Here is an 18,886-nt window from a genome sequence, read left to right as displayed (position 1 = left end):
AGTAACTACTAAAAGTAAATGTATTTTTGCTTTTGGATAGCTCAGTGTCAACTGACTGATGCACTAAGTCTAGAGTATAGTCTAAACTTCTCATTGGTGAAATTAAACAACTGTGTAGAATTAAATATTTGTTTTAGCTCTGAAAAAATATGCTTTGTAGATAATGGCAGGTCTCACCATAGCATGAGTATATCTTGTTGTCAGTCTGGAAGTAATACTTTGGAAGTGATACTGGGAGTTTAATGTCATTTGGCTGTTACAATTCCTGTAAGATCATTCATTGCCTATTGTGATAGGCATATTTTCCCTATGAACAAATGGATAATTAGTTTACTATTCTTTATATAACAATGAGTTCTGCTGCATGACAATCACATTTCAAATGAATTTAAGGAAAAAAAAATACTTAAAATCTCTTTTATAGGGTTACTGGGGTCCAAAAGCCATGATTGCAACACAGGGACCACTACAGGAAACTATCTCTGACTTCTGGCAGATGGTATTCCAAAGAAAAGTCAAAGTCATTGTTATGCTGACAGAGCTAAAAGAAGGAGATCAGGTGAGGGCATCATTTTCACACTGATGTATTAAGGGTCCTCTATATAGAAGGAAAATACTGAATTTCATTCTCTTACTCTGTTCCTCCACTTAAGTGTGTTTCATGAGATGAGGAATTTGTATTTCCAATATAATTTTTTTCTATTGTTTACCTCCTTAATTTGACTTCTAATTAATTTTTGAGGGAAAGTGTTGTTTGATGCTATATTTAAAAATACAGAGAAACTTCTACTACTTTGAAGTGAACATGTTCTGTAAGTGCATGTGGAAGATAAACTAAAAGGAAGTTTGAATGGTAAGCACTGACTTGTACTTTTATCTATTTTAGGAACACTGTGCACAGTACTGGGGAGAAGGCAAACAAACATATGATGGCATAGAAGTTCAAATGACGGATGTCAACTGTTGTCCTAGCTATACGATACGAGCATTTGATGTTACACATCTGAAGGTAAAAGTTTCTTTGCAAATTATGAAAGGAAGTTTTACACTAGTTCTTCTAATTATAAACTTAGCACAAAGAAAGAGGGGAGGGACAGTTCCAAACACACGTATCTCCTGTGCTAAAAAACTGAAGTATTTTCCTCTTCAAGACCAGCAGTTAATCATGATAAATGTTACAAACTGGCTAAAATTTACCACTTAGTGAATTGCTGAGATGGTAGTAGTGTAGTCTCAGGAGGTCAGCTCTCTTTTGTACTTTAAGCAGTGCTTAGACCTCTGCCTAGCTCATATTTGCACGAAGGCAGAACTCATATCACAATATAGTTCCCCAGGAATAAAAGCTTTCTTTTGGAAAATAGTTGCAATGGGTGTTCTACATGTATCTTTAATTTTAGCCTGAACTTTAACTATGTCTCCACTGCTGTTTTGCAGAGGAAAGAAACACAGAAGGTGTATCAGTATCAGTATCACAGGTGGAGTGGCTTGGATGTTCCAGAAGATCCTAAAGATTTAGTCAGCATGATTCTAAACCTTAAACAAAAAATCCCAACCAGACCAGCCTCTGAGGACAACAGGAACAACCGCAGTGTCCCACTCGTCGTCCACTGCCGGTGGGTCTAAAATGCAGCACGCTCTGTAACCTGGCTCTAAGTTCTGGATATACTTAATAATCACAATTTTGTGATACCCACCTTTTCCCACAAGCCATGGCAGGGCTTGTGGGAGACACTCAGCTCTCTGTATAAAATTCCTCAAAATGCTCAGAACTGACCTTTTTGACTATAGTGCTGAAAGGTGAGTGCAATTCTCTTCAGCCCATATGGATGTGGAGTAGGCGGTTAGAGCTGGGTGCTTTTGCCTGGTACATGTATTTTGAGAAGAAATGCTAGCTCAGAGAGTTCTTGTATTACTAATGAGGACCCAGAAGAGCTTTTAGTGCAACCCAGTGTATAAGCCCACTTTTTTAGGATCATTTCCAGGAATTGCCTTGCATACCGTTTTAAAGAGAAGATAATCCTGATAATGATTGCTAAGATTTTAAGACTGAAACTTCTAATTTCTCTCTTATCTGTTAAGTGTTCAAATGAGTTCCAAATGGAATCTAGATAAACTGTCTTGTGTGTGTCCTACAGATATTCTTAATTGTAACAATTTCTGTCCAGTAAGAAATGTTTTGAAAATGTAATTCATTATATAGACTTTGAATTAAGCTATTGTTTAATGAGAAGTCTTGCTGATTATACATTTTAAAAAGGTGTGTTTTCTTCTAGTGATGGATCGCAGCAGACTGGTGTATTTTGTGCTTTAATGACACTCTTGGAAAGTGCAGAAACAGAAGAAGTAATAGATGTTTTCCAAGTAGTAAAAGCTCTCCGTCGCACCAGGCTGGGAGTGGTCTCCACCTTTGTAAGTAAATCCTGTGACTTACCAGGACAAATCGCAAGATTGCTTATCACAGTCACAAATATCCTTATGATGTTATGCATCGTTTCTGCATAGTGAATACTCATTATAATCAAGACATTCACAGCCACTAATCACTACTTGGGAATTGGCATTACTGATAAGAATAAAGAAGTCTGTGAGATATCCAGAGCTGTAATGCTATAACACCTAGTGGAAGGTTGCACATTGTACAATTACAAATTGCATAAATTGGTGTTTCTACAGTTGGTTTAGAGACGTGTGCACAGCACCCTGGGTTAGGAGGCAAACTTAATTTCACAGGTTACGAGCCATCAACTTTTTTTAAGTCACTCCAGAGAATTTGTGTCTCTGTGGCATACACTTTTTATTTACTAAAAAAACAAACCAGGTTTGGTTTAAGATAAGATATAAGATAACTCTCCCAGAGTCCTTGTGATAAATGTTGTTTACAATTTAGGTACTCTGAAAAACATATCTGGGGGACTTTGCCTTGTGAACCAAGAGGGTACTGAGTGACTCAACTTGGAGCATCTGATAGAAGCAGCTACAGAGACATTATATACACATGAAATCAGAATAAACCACAGAACCACTATCCTGTATGCCAAAAACTGCGGAAGCTGCTCCATATGTGGTCCTCCATGTTCAATTGTGCACTATGTTTCTAAAATTCAAGAAAAGAAAGAATGAATGGGCTTATTTGTGGGCTCTGTGTGTTCCATTCATACTAACCTCTTCTCTTTATATTTAAGGAACATTACCAATTTCTGTATGACACCATTGCCAGTATCTACCCTGCACAGAATGGACAAGTAAAGAAGAACAGCCAGCAGGAAGATAAAGTTGAATTTTGCAATGAAGTAGAAAAAAAAGATCAGGAAACTGATTTGATCACTATTGATCTTACCCCATCAATACCAGAGGAAAATGGGGCTTCTGAAGTTTGTGAGGATTCTAAGGCTGCAGATACTACTAAGGGAACAGAAAGCTCAACAAATGGCCCCACAACTCCAGTTTTAACTTAGATTTTTTTGCTAAAAAATAAACAGTGCATTTTCATGTGCAAAAAATCTTAACCAAAATAAGAAGTATATGATTTTTTTTCCCCTCTTCATACCTTTTTGGAAGACATCTATTTTTATATCAGATTTTCAAAGTTACAAATTTAACGGAATACTTGAAACTTGTAGAGAGTGACAAAGAACTGTGAAAGTTCATTTTTTTGTGTAGATTTGCATTTAATTCTTCCAAAACTTTTCACTGTTTTTATGCTTTTCATTTAAAAAATATGTACAGTGTAATACTATAATACTATATTCTTATGTTGAGCAGTGGGAAGTGTTTATTTTATTTTTTTCTTCTGTAACAAGGAGGAAAACAAATCAACACAGCAAGACTAATGTATTGCTAAAACGGGCCTGTCTTCAAAACTATTAGCAAGTACTCTAATTGGTAAGCATATGTTCGATCACTTCAGGAGTGCTGACTAAGCACTTTTAATAAGTGGAATTTATGGGACTTTGCCAAACAACTTCAAGAGCTTATTGTTTACATTGTGTGCTAATTCCAAGGATCAGATTTTCAGTAAATCCTCCCAAATCAATGTGGAATAGAAGTTTTGCATTTTTCTAACTTGCCTCAAGATGTCCTTGTTACTCCATATATATTCATCTGAGATTTCAATATTAGATTCAAAGCAGAAAGTTTGGAGATTTGAATGATTACAGTTCTGACAGAAAACATGTTCTGTTTATTCTTAGAGCTTGAAATACTGTGTGCTTGCACATTTATTTTGTATGCTTATATCCTGTAATTTAAAGAGACTGCTTCCATGAATGCATATGACCTGTTTTCAGAGTAGATGCTTTTCTCCAAACTGTGTAGATTTCAACTAGTACAAAGATTTTTTTTTTTAATTAAGAGATTTTGTATGTTATAGTTGTGATACTTCTACTGTTTCTTGCTGAATTTTAGTCTACTGTTTTTAAAACAAATAAAAAGATTAATTAATAGTTAACAAGGTGGAAATTGTTCTAACAGTCTGTAAACTGGTCATTTCTTCTAAATGCACAAAATTTTGTGCTGTCCAATATATGGATAAAAAATACAAATTTCAGCAGGAAATTCTTATAATACTGTGTATGAATCCAGGTAAGTGTTATGATTCTCTCATTACAGGTGAACAAAGCCATTTTTCTCTTGCTTGAAGTCATTAAAGAAACAGTTGCTCAACAGACTTAGTGCCCCTCCACTTATCACTGCACGCTCCTAATTTCTCCTTACAAAACAAAATTGAAAATACTTAGAGAGCTATGTAAAAAACGTATATGGTCACAGTTAAAACATTAATTTAATTTTGCATCTAATTGAGATCAAATAATTAATTTACAATTATCAGTTAAGTGCTGCACCTTGGTAGTCTTACTTGAGTAAGTGGCAGCAAACACTCACATATATATATATATGTATATATATATGTGTGTATACATATATATATATATATATATATAAAATAACTCTTCATACAATCCCAATGTGACAATTGAGGGAGTCTGCCTTAATACGTTTTAGAAGTTCTGGTTACTTCTAGGAACTTGCTATGTATACATCAGGCTGCCTTTTTTTTCCTTTTTTATTGTCATTTGAGTTTCAAAAATCCAAAAGGTGGTGACAGAATCTGTAGAAGAGTGTCATTATGCTGGGATGCTCTGTATTCATGTGGGTAATCCGTGGTTGTATTTTTATGTCTCCCAGGAACACAATGAAGCACATCACAGGTGAGGCACAAAGCCCAAGCAAATAATCTGCTAAGAAACTGCTCTGGCTTTGTTAAGGCAAGAACAACATTGTAAGCAGGCCGGATACCTGGCATAGCCTAGAAACTGAGCAACAAACATGCCAAGTAAGATACAAAACTTTGCTGACTTTCTCAAGTAGAGCTAAACTGAAAAAAGACTGGTAACCACAGCCTCAAGCTAAGAGTTAGCTGTTGTTCAAAAGTATTTTATAATCCGAAATCCAGGATAGAAAGAGCTAAGCAATGGGTGAGTTTAAGCAACAGGTAATCTGGGAGACAAATTCGGTTAATCAAGGCCTAATGTGACCAAAGGGATTGGATTTCTGCCACAATTTACTGGACAGAAACCAGTAGAAAAGTGGAAGAATGCTAATGAGTTAGTGGAGTCAGGTGTAGGAAGATGTGGAGAGAGGAAGGGTCTCAGAGCCTTCACAAGGTCTTTCTTGGTCAGGTAAATACAGCTGGGGATGAACCTTGTGTTTTTTCTCTTTTTTTTATATTTTTATAAATTTCTTGCACTCTGTAGTGAAAGGTAGTAATATTAATATCTTTTGCAGAGAGAGTATGTTATGAATATCAGCCATATCATGATTCTTGACGTGAATGTTATGCAACATAAAAATGTCCAGCCCACTGAGCATGGGACTGGTCCAGGCTGCGGTGGTCAGAAAAATGTAAGGCTTCATAAGAAGAATGGGACCCAGTACCTCATAAACGTACAGCAAGGTATAAATGAAAAACTTTATACAAAAGTTTTATTAGTTGATCTTTCTTTTCAATGCAAATGAAAGGAATATGACAACTGCAAAATTATTAAAGAAATTTAATTTAAAATATCTCCTTGCTAGGGACAAAAAGGAATTCTACAGCAATACAGTAAGTTACTGTAAATAAGTCTTATTGTTTTTTTCAACCTTAGTGAAAAATGGGGGTTTATTAAATAGCTGTGTCCTCAGACTCAGAATTTTCAGCATCAGCAATACATTGAATCTGAAATTTGTGAAATTAAAATAATAAACCTTTTTCAAAGGAACAGGCATATAACCATTTACAGCCAGGTTGTCTTTTGAATCCAAAAGTGTGACTGTACAACACAGAGGCAAAAAAGAAACAGGAAATTTACTTTGGACCAATTTTCGCAGTCAGTATCACAGTTTTGGTTTTGGAGGGCAAACCTCATGCTAGCCTGACCTTGCCTGACAGTTAGCTGAGATCCCGACCACGCAGAGTGTGCCCACAGCAGTGCTCCTTACAGTCCCTTGGTGGCCCTGCTGCATTTTCTCAGTTTACCCGCCAGGCTGTGCTGAAATTCTTCAAACACCTCTGTTCAGAGCTCTGCGCTGCGTTCAGCTTGCTCCATTTCAGTAGCATGAAGCCATTTGAGGTAATGAAGATGGCATTTGTTTATACAAATGCACAGATTGTGTCTGTGTAAGACAAAGCTCTGGTTTGGAGTGCATGTTGTAGCTGAACCCTCTATACTTAGCCTTGATAGTTTGGTTGTGAACATCATTCATTGCTGTATCAGTGAGATTACATTCCCAACTCAAAACTGATGATTTTTCAGAAGCTTCTTGGACTGAAAAAGAAAAGAAAAGAAAAAATGGAATGTAGTGTGCCTGTGATAACTTTGTTTGTAAGGCAATACAGCATGGAGTCAATATTGGATTGTGGGGCTGATAGACTTTATAATAGTGGTTCTCAAAAATGACTTTGCAAAAAATAAACTACAGGTGAGGTACAGCAGACTGCATACATACAGAATAAATCAGTGGTGGCATCACAGTCTACCAAGAAATCATTTGTCAGCTCTCTGCTCTCCCTCTATTGAAATAGAAGTCATCGCTCATATTCTTCAACTTCAGAGAAATGTGGTTAAAAAAAAAAAAAAAGGATAATAGTAAGTTTTCACTCAAGAATGAAGTTCTTGCCAAATGCAGAAATTTGGCAAGTGTCAGTTTTGAAATTTAAAAAAAAGAAAAAAGGAAAAGAAAAAAAGAATCATTTTTCGGCGTATTTTACTTATGTTAATGTCATTTTGAGAACAACCATATCTTGTTATAATTTTGGCACTGAATTATTTGTCTTTTATGAAATATTTAAATGTCATATTTTAATGTTATATCATTTTGTCGTTGAAACCACTTCAGGACTACAACAGTTCAGCATCTTTAAAAGTGTTTCCTTTGTCTATGCTGATTTTTAATATAATTCCTATTCAGCAGTAAAATGAAATTCTGACTTTATGTATTGATTTAGCATAAATAAAATTCCCACAGAACAGAAATTCAATTTCTTAAATGGCATTGAAAAATTATTCCATAAGGAGTTCTGTCTCCTTCCCAAGAGAGCAAGCGATTTCCACTACCAAATCATGCCTTGCCCCTTCTCCAACCACAATGGAAACACTTTTTCTGCGGACATGCCAGGCAGGCAAAGTTTGCAGCCCCCTTTCCAGCAGACAGCCCCATTCTTGTCTCCTCAGTCCAATTAGTCAGTCTCTGCCTTTTCCTTTGGTAGCTCTTGCTTGAGTTACTGAATGGTGGCCTCTTCCTACCTGAATACTTATATCAAATGTATAGGTTTTCTCATTCTTTGGAATATTCAATATTTCATTGACATGAAGAGATGTCTGTTTTCTGCCACAGCCTTTCTATCCCATCTCCATCCACATCTCTGTCCTCCCTGCTCTTTTCTGGCACGGATGTCAGCAGTGCAAGGTGCCAGGGAGCATCAAGAGCTGGCTGCCCTGCCAGGGAAATAGAGCCTGGATCAAGGGTGAAGCAAGGCAGACAGGGAAGGGATTGCATCGAGGGCACAGTTCCACAGTGAGCAGAGCAGGGCTGGTGACAGCAACCAGCATCAGACAGTGAACCACTGCTCACCATGCAAGTGCGAAGCAACGAAGCAGCTGTGAGGCTAAGGAGACGTGGGTGAGTCAGGATCAGCCATGAGCATGGCCAGGTACAGGCAGCCCTTAAGGCACAGCAAGTCTAGGCAGTGCTCCTTACCTTAATGCCACAGGCTTCCTGGCTTGTGTTAAGAAAGCAGCTTATGTTACATCTCTTCTAAAGGTCTTATGCTGCTTTGGAATCACTGACTGTATGAAGTTCATATGCCTCTTGGAAAGATGTTACAGAGGTTGATTACTTGTGATAGCATGCCATTTGTTGGGGCCTGTGGCTCAGCCTCTGATACCAACCTGCAATTGGTAAGGTAGGAGATGTCAGCACAACTGTCATATCATGGTGCAAGATTCCATGGGCTCTGCTTTAGCATTTCTGAAGATTGCCGAGATTTTAGATCTTTCATTTTTAGCTGATAGGACAACTGCTCACCCCTGTAAAACCAATAATGCCGGCCAAGTGCTGACTGAATATTTAGACCAAAACTTGAATCTTTATTGATATAAAGTTTATGACTATCTATGTAGAATTTAAAGTTAAGCATATAGAGATGTGAGAAAAACAAGTTAGCTGAATTCATTGACTTACAGATAGGAAGTTCATACATTTTCATTCTAGGCCCATTTCTACTCTGTGTGCTACATCTGCACCTCTGCATCCCAAGTGAATACCAGCTGAGATTTTATTGTGAAAGATCATCTTAGAACAGTTACAAAAGAAATAGCCGCAAACTAGATATCTTGTTCTCAACTTTTCCATCTAGCAGGAATAGTTTTCTGACAGTGTTTTGTGAGAGTCACCGTTTCAAGAGTACTATTTTCGATTTTCCAGCTCAATACTCCTTGAAGTCATGGGTTTTACACTGCTGCACAGAAATGTATTAACAATCCCCACATCTCCTTTTCTGGTCTCTCTCCATAGCCTTCCAGTAGGCTTCTTTTCATAGCAAGAAGCTTCACTAAGTTAAAGCAGTACAGGCACGAAGCCAGCAGTGGTGCTTGCTGCATGGCAGGAGGCTTCTAGCAGGAGGCACTGTTGGAGAAGGAGTAAGGAAGCTTGAACTGAGATGGCCTCACACTTGCATGCTTTTTATGTAAAGAAATACTCAGGAGTCATCAAATGAGTGTTATTCAATAGCCATTTCAATCTCTTCTCCCTTTTCTTCTCCAAAGCTTTTGGATAGAGCAGATGGGTATGTTTTTCCTTATATTTATGGAATTTTCTCTTGCTTTGGTTCCTTTCTATATTGCTTTTTTTTTCCTTTTTTTTTTTTTTTCCAAATTGCAGCTAGCACTCTATTACTCAGCTTCAAGCTTTTGCTTGTAGCTAAAAATATAAATAAATCAAGAGTTTGTTTAGTTTAATTCCTGGTGCTGCGATTTTTTTCATCCCAACTGTCATTATGAATTAGTCATTTCTTTGCTCAAAACCATCAAGTACAACAGCATCCAAGGTAAATACTTCAATAAATCAAGTCTGATAAATTAAATAGTTATAGCTTCAAAGATCTAAGATAAATAGGAAGAGGGAGAATATTTTTATAAGGTTTATTCAGGTTTCCTTGGCAAGAGCTTGAGCTACAGTAGACATCCCAGCCAACACATTCCCCTGCAACCTGACACTCTTGGCTGAGAGACACCACAAACACAAACGAGTGACCCTGTGATGGTAACTGCTCTGAACAGCTACAACTGTGTGCTGATGGCTCCTCTGAAATGATTCACAGCCAGCGCTCACATATAAAGTGCTGTTAGAAGGTAGCATGAGTAACCCAGCCCAGAAGCTAGAACAGGATATATCTCCACATTAGGGAAGTGGGCTGTATGCAAGAAATAAATGCAGGTGTCTGGCTGTTCTGCTGGGCTTCTACATGGGAAAAAGGTGTACCAGATTTAGTGCAAAGAATTTTTAGCCAATTATATCATTTTATAGCAGCATTTAAGGGAAAAAAATGCTAATCACACCAATCACTAGACACTAATCATGTCTACAGCAAAGTAATAAAATCACGTGGTAGGAAGGAACTTGTTCGCTCCCATTGCTCTCTGGTACTGGTTCCTTGCTTTCCTGTAAGTCCAAAGCACACACACTCTGTAAGGCTGCTCCGTGATGGTCACAGAATCACAAAATGTTAGGAATTGGAAGGGACCTCAAAAGATCAAATGTCAAATGATCAAGTCAGTTTCCACAGAGAGGACTAATATGCAGGGCCAGCAGTACATGTTGTAACAAATATCTAAGCAGCCATTGTTTATCAAAGACTAAGAAGAGTGGAAAGTAATATTAAAGAAGAAAAGAGCAAAAATTCCTATGGTGATTACTTTGACGTAAAGGAAGAGCCCCAGTGTGTCAGGGTACAGACAGAAGGAGAGATCTGGAAACTGAGGATTTTTTTATTTTTTTTTTTTTTTTTCATGTAGGGACTGCCCAGAGTGGGGATTCTGTGACAGTAAGGACATGGTCTTAGTCCTCTGTTAAAGAGCATTTCTGATGACGTTAACCAGACTTTGGAGGGCAGCTGTTATGAAGCACAGCTCAAGAAACCGTGCTGCCTCAAGGCCCTGAAGCAGCCTTTTTACTTTTATGTCTTGGCTAATGAATAGTCTGCCCTTTGGCATCTCTTACATAAGCTGAGAGCTTTTTAAGCCCAATGCATTTCACATTCTCTAGAAAAAAAAATAATTAAAAATTGACCCAACAGGATAATGCGTAAGCAATTCCCTGAGTTATAGCCTTCCCTCATTTTTCCCAGTGTGGGTTTTTGCTCCACAAAGCACATTATGAGCATGGGGGAAGCAATTCCATGGATGAACTGCTTTTGCAACATTGCTTAAAAGTGTCCAGTGACGTCAATATGATCACACCATTCTTCCGAGCCAGGACTCTGTCCTGTATCAATGAAAATTAGTGGGATTTTTCCCAGTGATTTTGCTGTGTTGTATGTTGGGGTTTAAATAAGAGAAGCAAGCATGAATAGGCTACATTCAATATATATTTTTTGCCCTTCTGTACCAGAGATACTGACATTCACAAATATTGCCTCCATGCAGAAAGTTTCCCTCCTGTAATAAGCTCTTTCTTCTCTCCCCAAAGCAAGGGAGAACAGAGGTCATCTACATAAAAATGTGCATTTGGCACACTACTGTGCCTTGAAACAATTCAGTTTTTTGATTCTGTTGCCCTGTAAGTGAAGAACAACACAGGGTATGTTTGTGGTGGACTCGTAGATTTAACTTTCATATTCTGCTTCTTTAAGAAAAAAAAGGCACAAATAATCAGTTTCAAGTTTTACCTGGAGCCCACTGTTGAATTGGCCCCCAGCCAACAACAGTCTAAGAATATGCCTTCCTGCTAATTTGGCTCAGTGATAAGATCCCTGCCAGCAGTATATAGCAGGGAAACTGTATGTGGTTAGCCTTGATTCCTTGGCAAACAGGCACAGAATTTGAACAGCAAGTGGGAAATTCCTATTGACCTGGTTATAGTGTTTTTCAGAGTCTAACACCTGTTTCTTTTTCAAATCCTCTCTTCCTTTGCATAAGGTTTTTGTATGTGTGTCTGTGTGTAAAAGATCAAAGCAAGAGGCAACATGAATTTGCCCTTAGAAGTGGCTTCTTTTACATCAAGATTCAGTCCAGCATATTAAAAATCAACATCTAGTTAAAACCAACCAACCAACCAACCAACCGTCATCACAGATACAATTTCTGCTACCTCCTGGTTTATTTTTGGATAGGGGCAGTTACAGGAGCATAGTTGGAGGACAAACAAGTACCTGTTGCAATTTCAGAGTTAAGCAACAGAGAAGTATAATTAAATGTGCTGTTCTGATGGGCTTGAAAACCATTTGCAATCAAGCAAACGATTGGGCTTTTCAGCAGATTTGGCACTCCCCTCAGAAGAGGTCCGGTGCTGGGACAGCAGCCATGTTTCACTGCCCCTCCTGACTGAGATGCATTGATGGAGATGTGTGGGAGTTTACACAGGGTGCTTTTGCAGCAGACTTTGCTCTGACCTGGATTAATCTCCCACTTTTGTGAGCACTAAATGTCACCAACATTTACACCCCAAACAAAAACTAACCAAACCTTACTGATAAAGCAAATAGGATTTTATTATTATTATTACTATTTTTCTGCATAAATGAAGTCTTAGTTAATCTTTGTTGCCTTGGATGAGGAGGACATGGTGCTAGGAGCCAAACCTTTCACAGCTTCCTATACATACCTGAAATTAACTCTTCAAGAGGAAAATGAAAATTATGAGTCCACATCAGTTTGCAGTTTCTTTTTATCCCCTGTATAACTAGGGCAAAATTGTCAAAATCTTGAATGTTAGCAAGAGTCTATATATGATGTATGTTCACTGCAATGCTGGTATCTGAAGGCTTCATACAGACGAGCACAGCATAGGAGCTCCTCAACCAATGCTGAGCCAGTGAGCTCGGAGCCACAAATCAGATGCAGCCTAGCAATGTTATTCCAGCACTCTCATCAGAATTAATTAGCCTGGCTGAGAGGCAGGACAGATTTGTCTGGGGAGACTGCAAAGACAGAGCAGTTATAGTGCTTAGTACCTGAGTGAGTGAGTTTGGAGCAACACGGAAGTGCTGTCAGTGCTGAGAAAATCGTGCTGACTGAAATGTGTGTCAGATCACACTGTTCATTAGATCAGTTGTCTCAAAGACACATGCACAATATTATAACTAAAATAAACATTTTTGCTCCTGTGCTTTTCCTTTTTTGGTACAGCTTCAAGAGAAGCAAGAGTCTGATTTCTTGAAAGAAATGAAATCACCTTTGAAATCAGCAAAAAAAGATTAAATTGTAGCAAAATAGTTCCCTCTCCCATCTCTTACATTTCCCATCTCCTACCTCAGATGCTGCAGTAGTTTGGCAGAATGAGTACAGAATAGGAATTAGGACTTTCAGAGCTATTTATTAAATTTGCATGTCCATTTCACTTCAGTTAACGGAATCAAAATCCAGGACTGATGATGAAAATCAGGAATCTCTGGAGAAACACAAGGTATATAGAAGATTTAGGTAGCTCAGAAAGTAGCAGTTGATGTCCACATTTATGTCCAAATCCATTTTGAAAGTAAGTGAAAATAATTCAGAAGAACTTAAGCAAGACTAATTAAACTTCAGAAGAGCTTATCTAGGCATATGTTTTTTCTTCTGCATCCTTGCTGTTTTTGAATGCTGAACTCAGTCTAGAGCGCAAAATCAAGCTTGAGAAGAAATTACTAGGAGATGTTCTGTGGCTTGTTGCGCAGAATGTCCGACTAGAAAAATCTCAGTGTTCCTGTCTCCAGAAGCACCAAAGCTAGATTTCATTTCTGATACAAAGATGGTCCTCTTACTTTCCAATTAGCAGTCTTTATTAGCATACGCTTTATCATGAAACAGAATCATACCTTGTTCTAGCTGTCTGAATTGTTTTTCTCTCCTGATGTTCAGGAGCATCCATTAAACCTTAATAATTGCAACTCTATGCAAAAAAAAAAAAAAAAAAATATATATATATATAAATTAAACATTTTTAACAGAAGCAACACTAATGAGGAAATGTGTTAACAGGAGCACTGATTCATATCATTAATGCAGGCAGGCAGGAACTGCAGAGAGTGAAAGAGCTGTTGCAACATGCTTTTCTTGAGAGCACACCTAAATTAAGAGGCTGTTGGAGACATATTTCATAGTGTTGGCAACCCAGGTGTAGCAAATTTCCAAGAAGACTATTAGTGAGTACTTACAGCTAAGAAAGCACTTCTAATTTCTTGATGAATATGGAGTCTTAAGCATCAAGAGGAACAGGCGACTGTGAACAGAAGTGAAGGTCAGTTGGGATAGATGTGCAAAGTAATGCCCTTTGGCAGAGAAAACACAGATGACCTCCATACACGATGAGATTCAAATCAACTGTTCTGGTTTACAAAAAAGAATCAGGACAGGAGGGAATGGAAAGATCACTTCCTACTCTCCTAGTGCAGAATTGTTTTGCTTTCAATGCCACATTTTTTGTCTTAGACAAAGAATCTTGGATCTGGTTTGGCATGGTGATTCCTATCTTCCTCTATTTGATTTTCTTTTAATATATTTCAGAATAACATTAATTGCACTGGGGAAAAAACCAACACACACACTCACTCCAATTCTTTTTCTTTTCTGAGTGCTATACTGTTCTTCATTTATAGATCAGTTTCTTATTGTAATGGAAACAAAGAAATGCTCGGATTCTCTTTCCTGAATGTGACTGATCACTGCCTGAAGAGATTACTTTATTTCACTGGGGTTGTTTTACAGAACAGAAGCAGAAATTAACTATGACTTCCAAGAATTTTTATCACCTGTATTACCCTGTTCCTTTAAGATAGTGGCCAATAATCTGCAATGGTAAAAACACTTAGGCTCATGACATAAAGTAGACTATATCTTTGTGCATTTTTTGATATATATTAGGTATCTTGCTATTAAAACATTAATCTATATCACATTTTATTGCATCTAAAGATGAGAGATTCATGCTATTGATTTTGAAAAACATTTTATTGCACATTAAAGATGTATTAATGCTGGTAATTATAAAGTGCTGAGCAGTTCACAAAACAAGGCATGAAGACCAATGAAAATGGGGATGCTCAGACCTCAGAAATGGAATGTCCCCAGATCACATCTGAAATGCATAGGTTGCTTTTTCCAGAAAACACTGTAAATCACTGGTGCTGCTTCCAGAACTCTAGCCATGCAGGCAGATCATGCAAGATACCTCCATGTTACTCAGGCTTCAACACTGTTTTCTGTTGTTTTGTTTTTTACAACTATTAGGTACTCCACACTTATGTAATTCTGCAAGTTTTATTGATTAATGAATCTGATTTATAGTGTTAATTAAAATTCTGTCTGGGAACACTTTGGAAATGCATGTTATTTAGACCCTGTGTGGAAAACCTCTGAAGGACAAGGGATTGTTCGTTCCCATGACTTTTCCACCTGTCTTTCACATGATGGCTTGCAACGTGCAGTGAATTTCAGTAAGTAGTTGAGCTATGCTTGGAATCTGTATCTGTGGTGTCTGGTGGAGATGGCACCAGAAATTAAATTACAACCTACTATGTGTCTCTGATCACTTAAAAAGAATTTGCCGGTGTTGTCTCAGCTGGATAGACAGCAGGGTCTTAGTTATCCCTCTAATATATTTTCTATATAGTGCTTGTCATAAGTGATGATTTCTGGTGTCCATCCAGGGCTTGCAGAATCTCATGCTCCCATGGTTACTCTTAGGAGATGTATGCACAAATCTGAATATGACAGAATAACCTTATTTTCAGTGTTGACGTAGAAGCCTAGCATAACATTTTACACTGTGTCTGTCCTGACCATCTAACAGCATCTTTCTTCAGACTAAATACCTTTGCTGTTTGCTGTGGTTTGAGCTTGAACCGCTGTCAGGCACAATGGGAATAACCAGCTGGAAAAGGAATGAAAAGACAAGCAGAGTTTGTAATAGCCGCCGAGTGACCTCTGAAGCAACCCAGAATGGAGGAGAGCCCTCACCTGCCTGTGAGCAAAGAAGACAAAGTACGTGGCCTTAGGCTAAAGTAAAAGATTTTGGCTTTTGCCAGGAAATTTGTATCACTTGCTGATCTGTGTTATGTTTGTTGACTGTTTGCCCTAGTACCTTAGCTCCAGTATTTTTCCCTCACAAAGAGATGCTCTGAGGCATCTGTGCCAGCTTCTGCTGCAGGCGCAGGCCATCTAAGAGAGCACTGGTGGGACATGCAGGCCCTGCCTCCTCTTCCCCTGTCACTCGTTCCTGGGTGAAATGGGCTCAGCAGGCAGGGGTCTGGGGATGAGTCAAGACCAAGACAAAGGCTAGAAAAGTTTATGCAGACTGACCGCAGAGCAAACACCATGTCTGATGTTCCCAGTGTGAATGTGTTTAGGATGTCTTACGGCTCTGAATTTCAAGGGGATTGTATCATAAATCCCTTCTAATACTTAATGAAACTATTTGTAATAGTTAAATGTCAGGAGTTTGGGATATTTTTAAATAGTTATTGAAGTACCTTTTCTTTTTGCCCTTCCAATCTTGTGTTTCTATGGCAGATGGATAACATGGAGTAGATGTGTTACTATTTCAAGTTGGCATGTTCTATTAAAAAAAATGAGTCAGGAGCTACCCTATAATGACTCCTGACTCCAACAAAGCTAATGCAGATAATGTTAACATTTCTGAGAAGCGAAATTGGCTGTGCCTGAAAATCAACATTTTCTAGGCAAAGGGATAGGCAGCATCTCCAATAAGGCTTCATAACCCCTCATTAATGGGATTTACGTAACTTGAAGAGAAAATGAACTGCTGGGCAAAATCTTTATTCTTTTCCATCTGTGCAAGCTAGTGATACATATCTTAATTATATATATTTATAATTACATATATTAAAAAAAAAACCAACACCTGTCTGGAGCATTTTCTACTGTTGTGCTTGTTATGTGTACTGTATTTGAGTACTTTATTTCTACTTATATCAGAGAGCTATCTTGTTCATAATACAACATGCTACATATAAAAACTTTATACAGTGCTTAGCAAAGTTCTGCCTCCTAAAACTGGATATTGGAGTTCTCAAGTAGGGCATTTTCTGCAATAACTTTCCATCATCCCTTCCAACATTCTTTGTCTCTTTTGAAAATCGTGGCTGATTAAAAGTCTAATGCAACAGCTGTTTATGATCATATATGTTTTCTAGACAGATGATGAGTATTAGAAGCAGAAACATTCTGAATTCTTTGTAATGCTCAACAAATTTTGGACTGATACTTTTTTAAAGTCACAGTAGGACAGAGCTGCCAGGCAGAGCAGAATCTTTAAGTACTTAATTAAGAATCGTTGCAACTCAAAAGTTCGATCATGCCACACAAGCATATACAAACAAACAAACAAAAAACCAACAAACATCAGCATGACTTTAGGAGGTGAAATTCTCTTTGAATGAATGAAAAAGTTCTCTGGAAACGTTTACATAAACTACTATGTTTTTTTTTTTTTTTTTTTTTTCTGTGTAGCATCTGAAGTCCTCTTATGGTAAGGCATTAGCTAGCATTAGCTGAACACTACGTAACAGATAGCCAAAGGGCTGTGAAAGGAGGAACACAGGTAGAAATAGGACATTTAAACAAGCTGTAGTATGGTCCATGTCATGTTTTGTAATCACTTTTAAACAAACAAACACCCTAGAGGTCAACCAAGGGCAGAAACATTCCCTGTGTGTGTGTTACCCAACTTTGGAAGCGCAGGGCTGCAGAGGCTGAGCCTCGCTACCATCCCGTGGGCGCCATCTTCCATGTGGCATGGGTGGGTTTGCCCTGAGGGCTGGAAGAGCATGCAGCTTCCTCCGCTTGTTCCGGGTGTTTCCAGAAAGTTCCCGTGACAATTTCTCAGAAATTACAGGCAAGAGCTGGGTTTCTAGCACTTCATAGAGAATACCCTGGTACTGGGCAACAAAGCAGCTCAGCAGGTGCAGCTGTTAATGAAGCACATTAATCTGCTGGAAAGCCATTTCACTGTCAGAGATAACCCACACCTGGCAGCACACATCCATGTGGATTTAGAGACTGCACCTTGCCTTTGGGGGGCTTGGTGGGGGAATATTGAGGAGCCTGGTGGCTAAGCTGGCTGCAGCAGTCAGTTCATGTTTAGGCACTTCCCTGACAGGAGCCCGTTGTTCTGGGCAGGGGAGGCATTTTGGCGCACTCACCACACGCAGACCCACACCTTCAGGGCAGTGCTGAGGGAAGCCTGCAGAGAGCAGTGCCTCAGGGAGCTCTCAGCAGCACCTGCCGGGCACACCTTCTTGACTACCCCTCACAGCTGTGCCACACCATGGTATGGCATGCAGGGAAACTGAAGAAGAAGCTCAGACCAAGGTTTGCATGGTATCACAGCCCTGAGGGCACAGCTGCTCTGAGGGCACAAGAGCTGAGGGGCAGCACCTGGGCCCAGCCCACAACTGTGCTGAGCCCAGGCCTGGTTGGAAGCGCAGTCCCCGTGGTGGAAACTATTAAGGCCAGTCCCGAGCAAAGAGCAAACCTTTTTTCCTCGGGTAGCTCCTCAGGAAAAGGCTGAGGTACTTAGGTGGGTTATTTCTGTTAACATTCCTTACAGGTATGACTGGTTATAGTTTTCACTGAGTGAGTGGGAGCAACCGGAAGGGAAGTTTTCCTTGTTCAGAGGTGATGTGGGGTCTGAGCTGTTAAAGGCTCATGCCTTCAGGTTAAGGTTGCTCTTATTACAGCCATGTAGATGTGTGAAAACTTTAGTGTGTAAATGTGGTCTCTGCTTTGTTGTTCTAGGCTTCTTTTTTCATCCAACCTCCCCTGTAGGTTGAGGACACTGAGCACCCCTGTGGCTGTGCACATATGCTGTGACGTGAAGAAGAGTCTTGGGCCTGCAAATGGTATGTATGTGGAGAAAGTTTGATGAAGCATTGTTGTAAGTGCGGTGTGATATGATTCCCAACAAGTACTTACAAGGGAAAATTGAATGGTGTTGTAAAGACACATGTTTGTATTATTGGCTGTCTTGTAAGGAGTTGTTTTTCTGCTGCTATCATAGATCATGAGCTTGGATAAGATGTTCTTACTATATCAAAGTGGCTTCTGAAAGGTAAGTGTTTAATACTTTTAGGGAGCAGAAATCTTCAGCAGTACAGCTTTTCTTCTAGAATAGATGTAAAGTTGACAGTCCA

At 38.8% G+C, this 18,886-nt stretch overlaps 1 protein-coding gene across 12 annotated transcripts in view; it reads left to right on the top strand.

The window, feature by feature from the left end:
* PTPRC (protein tyrosine phosphatase receptor type C) overlaps nt 1–4,458 on the top strand; it is a 71,072-nt gene extending 66,614 nt beyond the window's left edge. For all 12 annotated transcript variants that reach the window (XM_083845554.1, XM_083845559.1, XM_083845553.1 and 9 more), the window contains 5 exons: nt 425–559; nt 887–1,009; nt 1,435–1,613; nt 2,274–2,409; nt 3,183–4,458. In XM_083845554.1, the coding sequence (XP_083701680.1) occupies nt 425–559; nt 887–1,009; nt 1,435–1,613; nt 2,274–2,409; nt 3,183–3,455 (846 nt within the window). In that variant the 3' untranslated portion in view covers nt 3,456–4,458. The remainder of the gene's footprint in view (nt 1–424; nt 560–886; nt 1,010–1,434; nt 1,614–2,273; nt 2,410–3,182) is intronic.
* The last annotated feature ends 14,428 nt before the right edge of the window (nt 4,459–18,886 follow it).

Source organism: Anser anser, assembly GCF_964211835.1.
Source record: "Anser anser genome assembly, chromosome: 8".
NCBI classification, from domain to species: domain Eukaryota; kingdom Metazoa; phylum Chordata; class Aves; order Anseriformes; family Anatidae; genus Anser; species Anser anser.
Note: the sequence above shows the minus strand (reverse complement) of the source record. Positions and strands in the feature narration are given on the sequence as shown.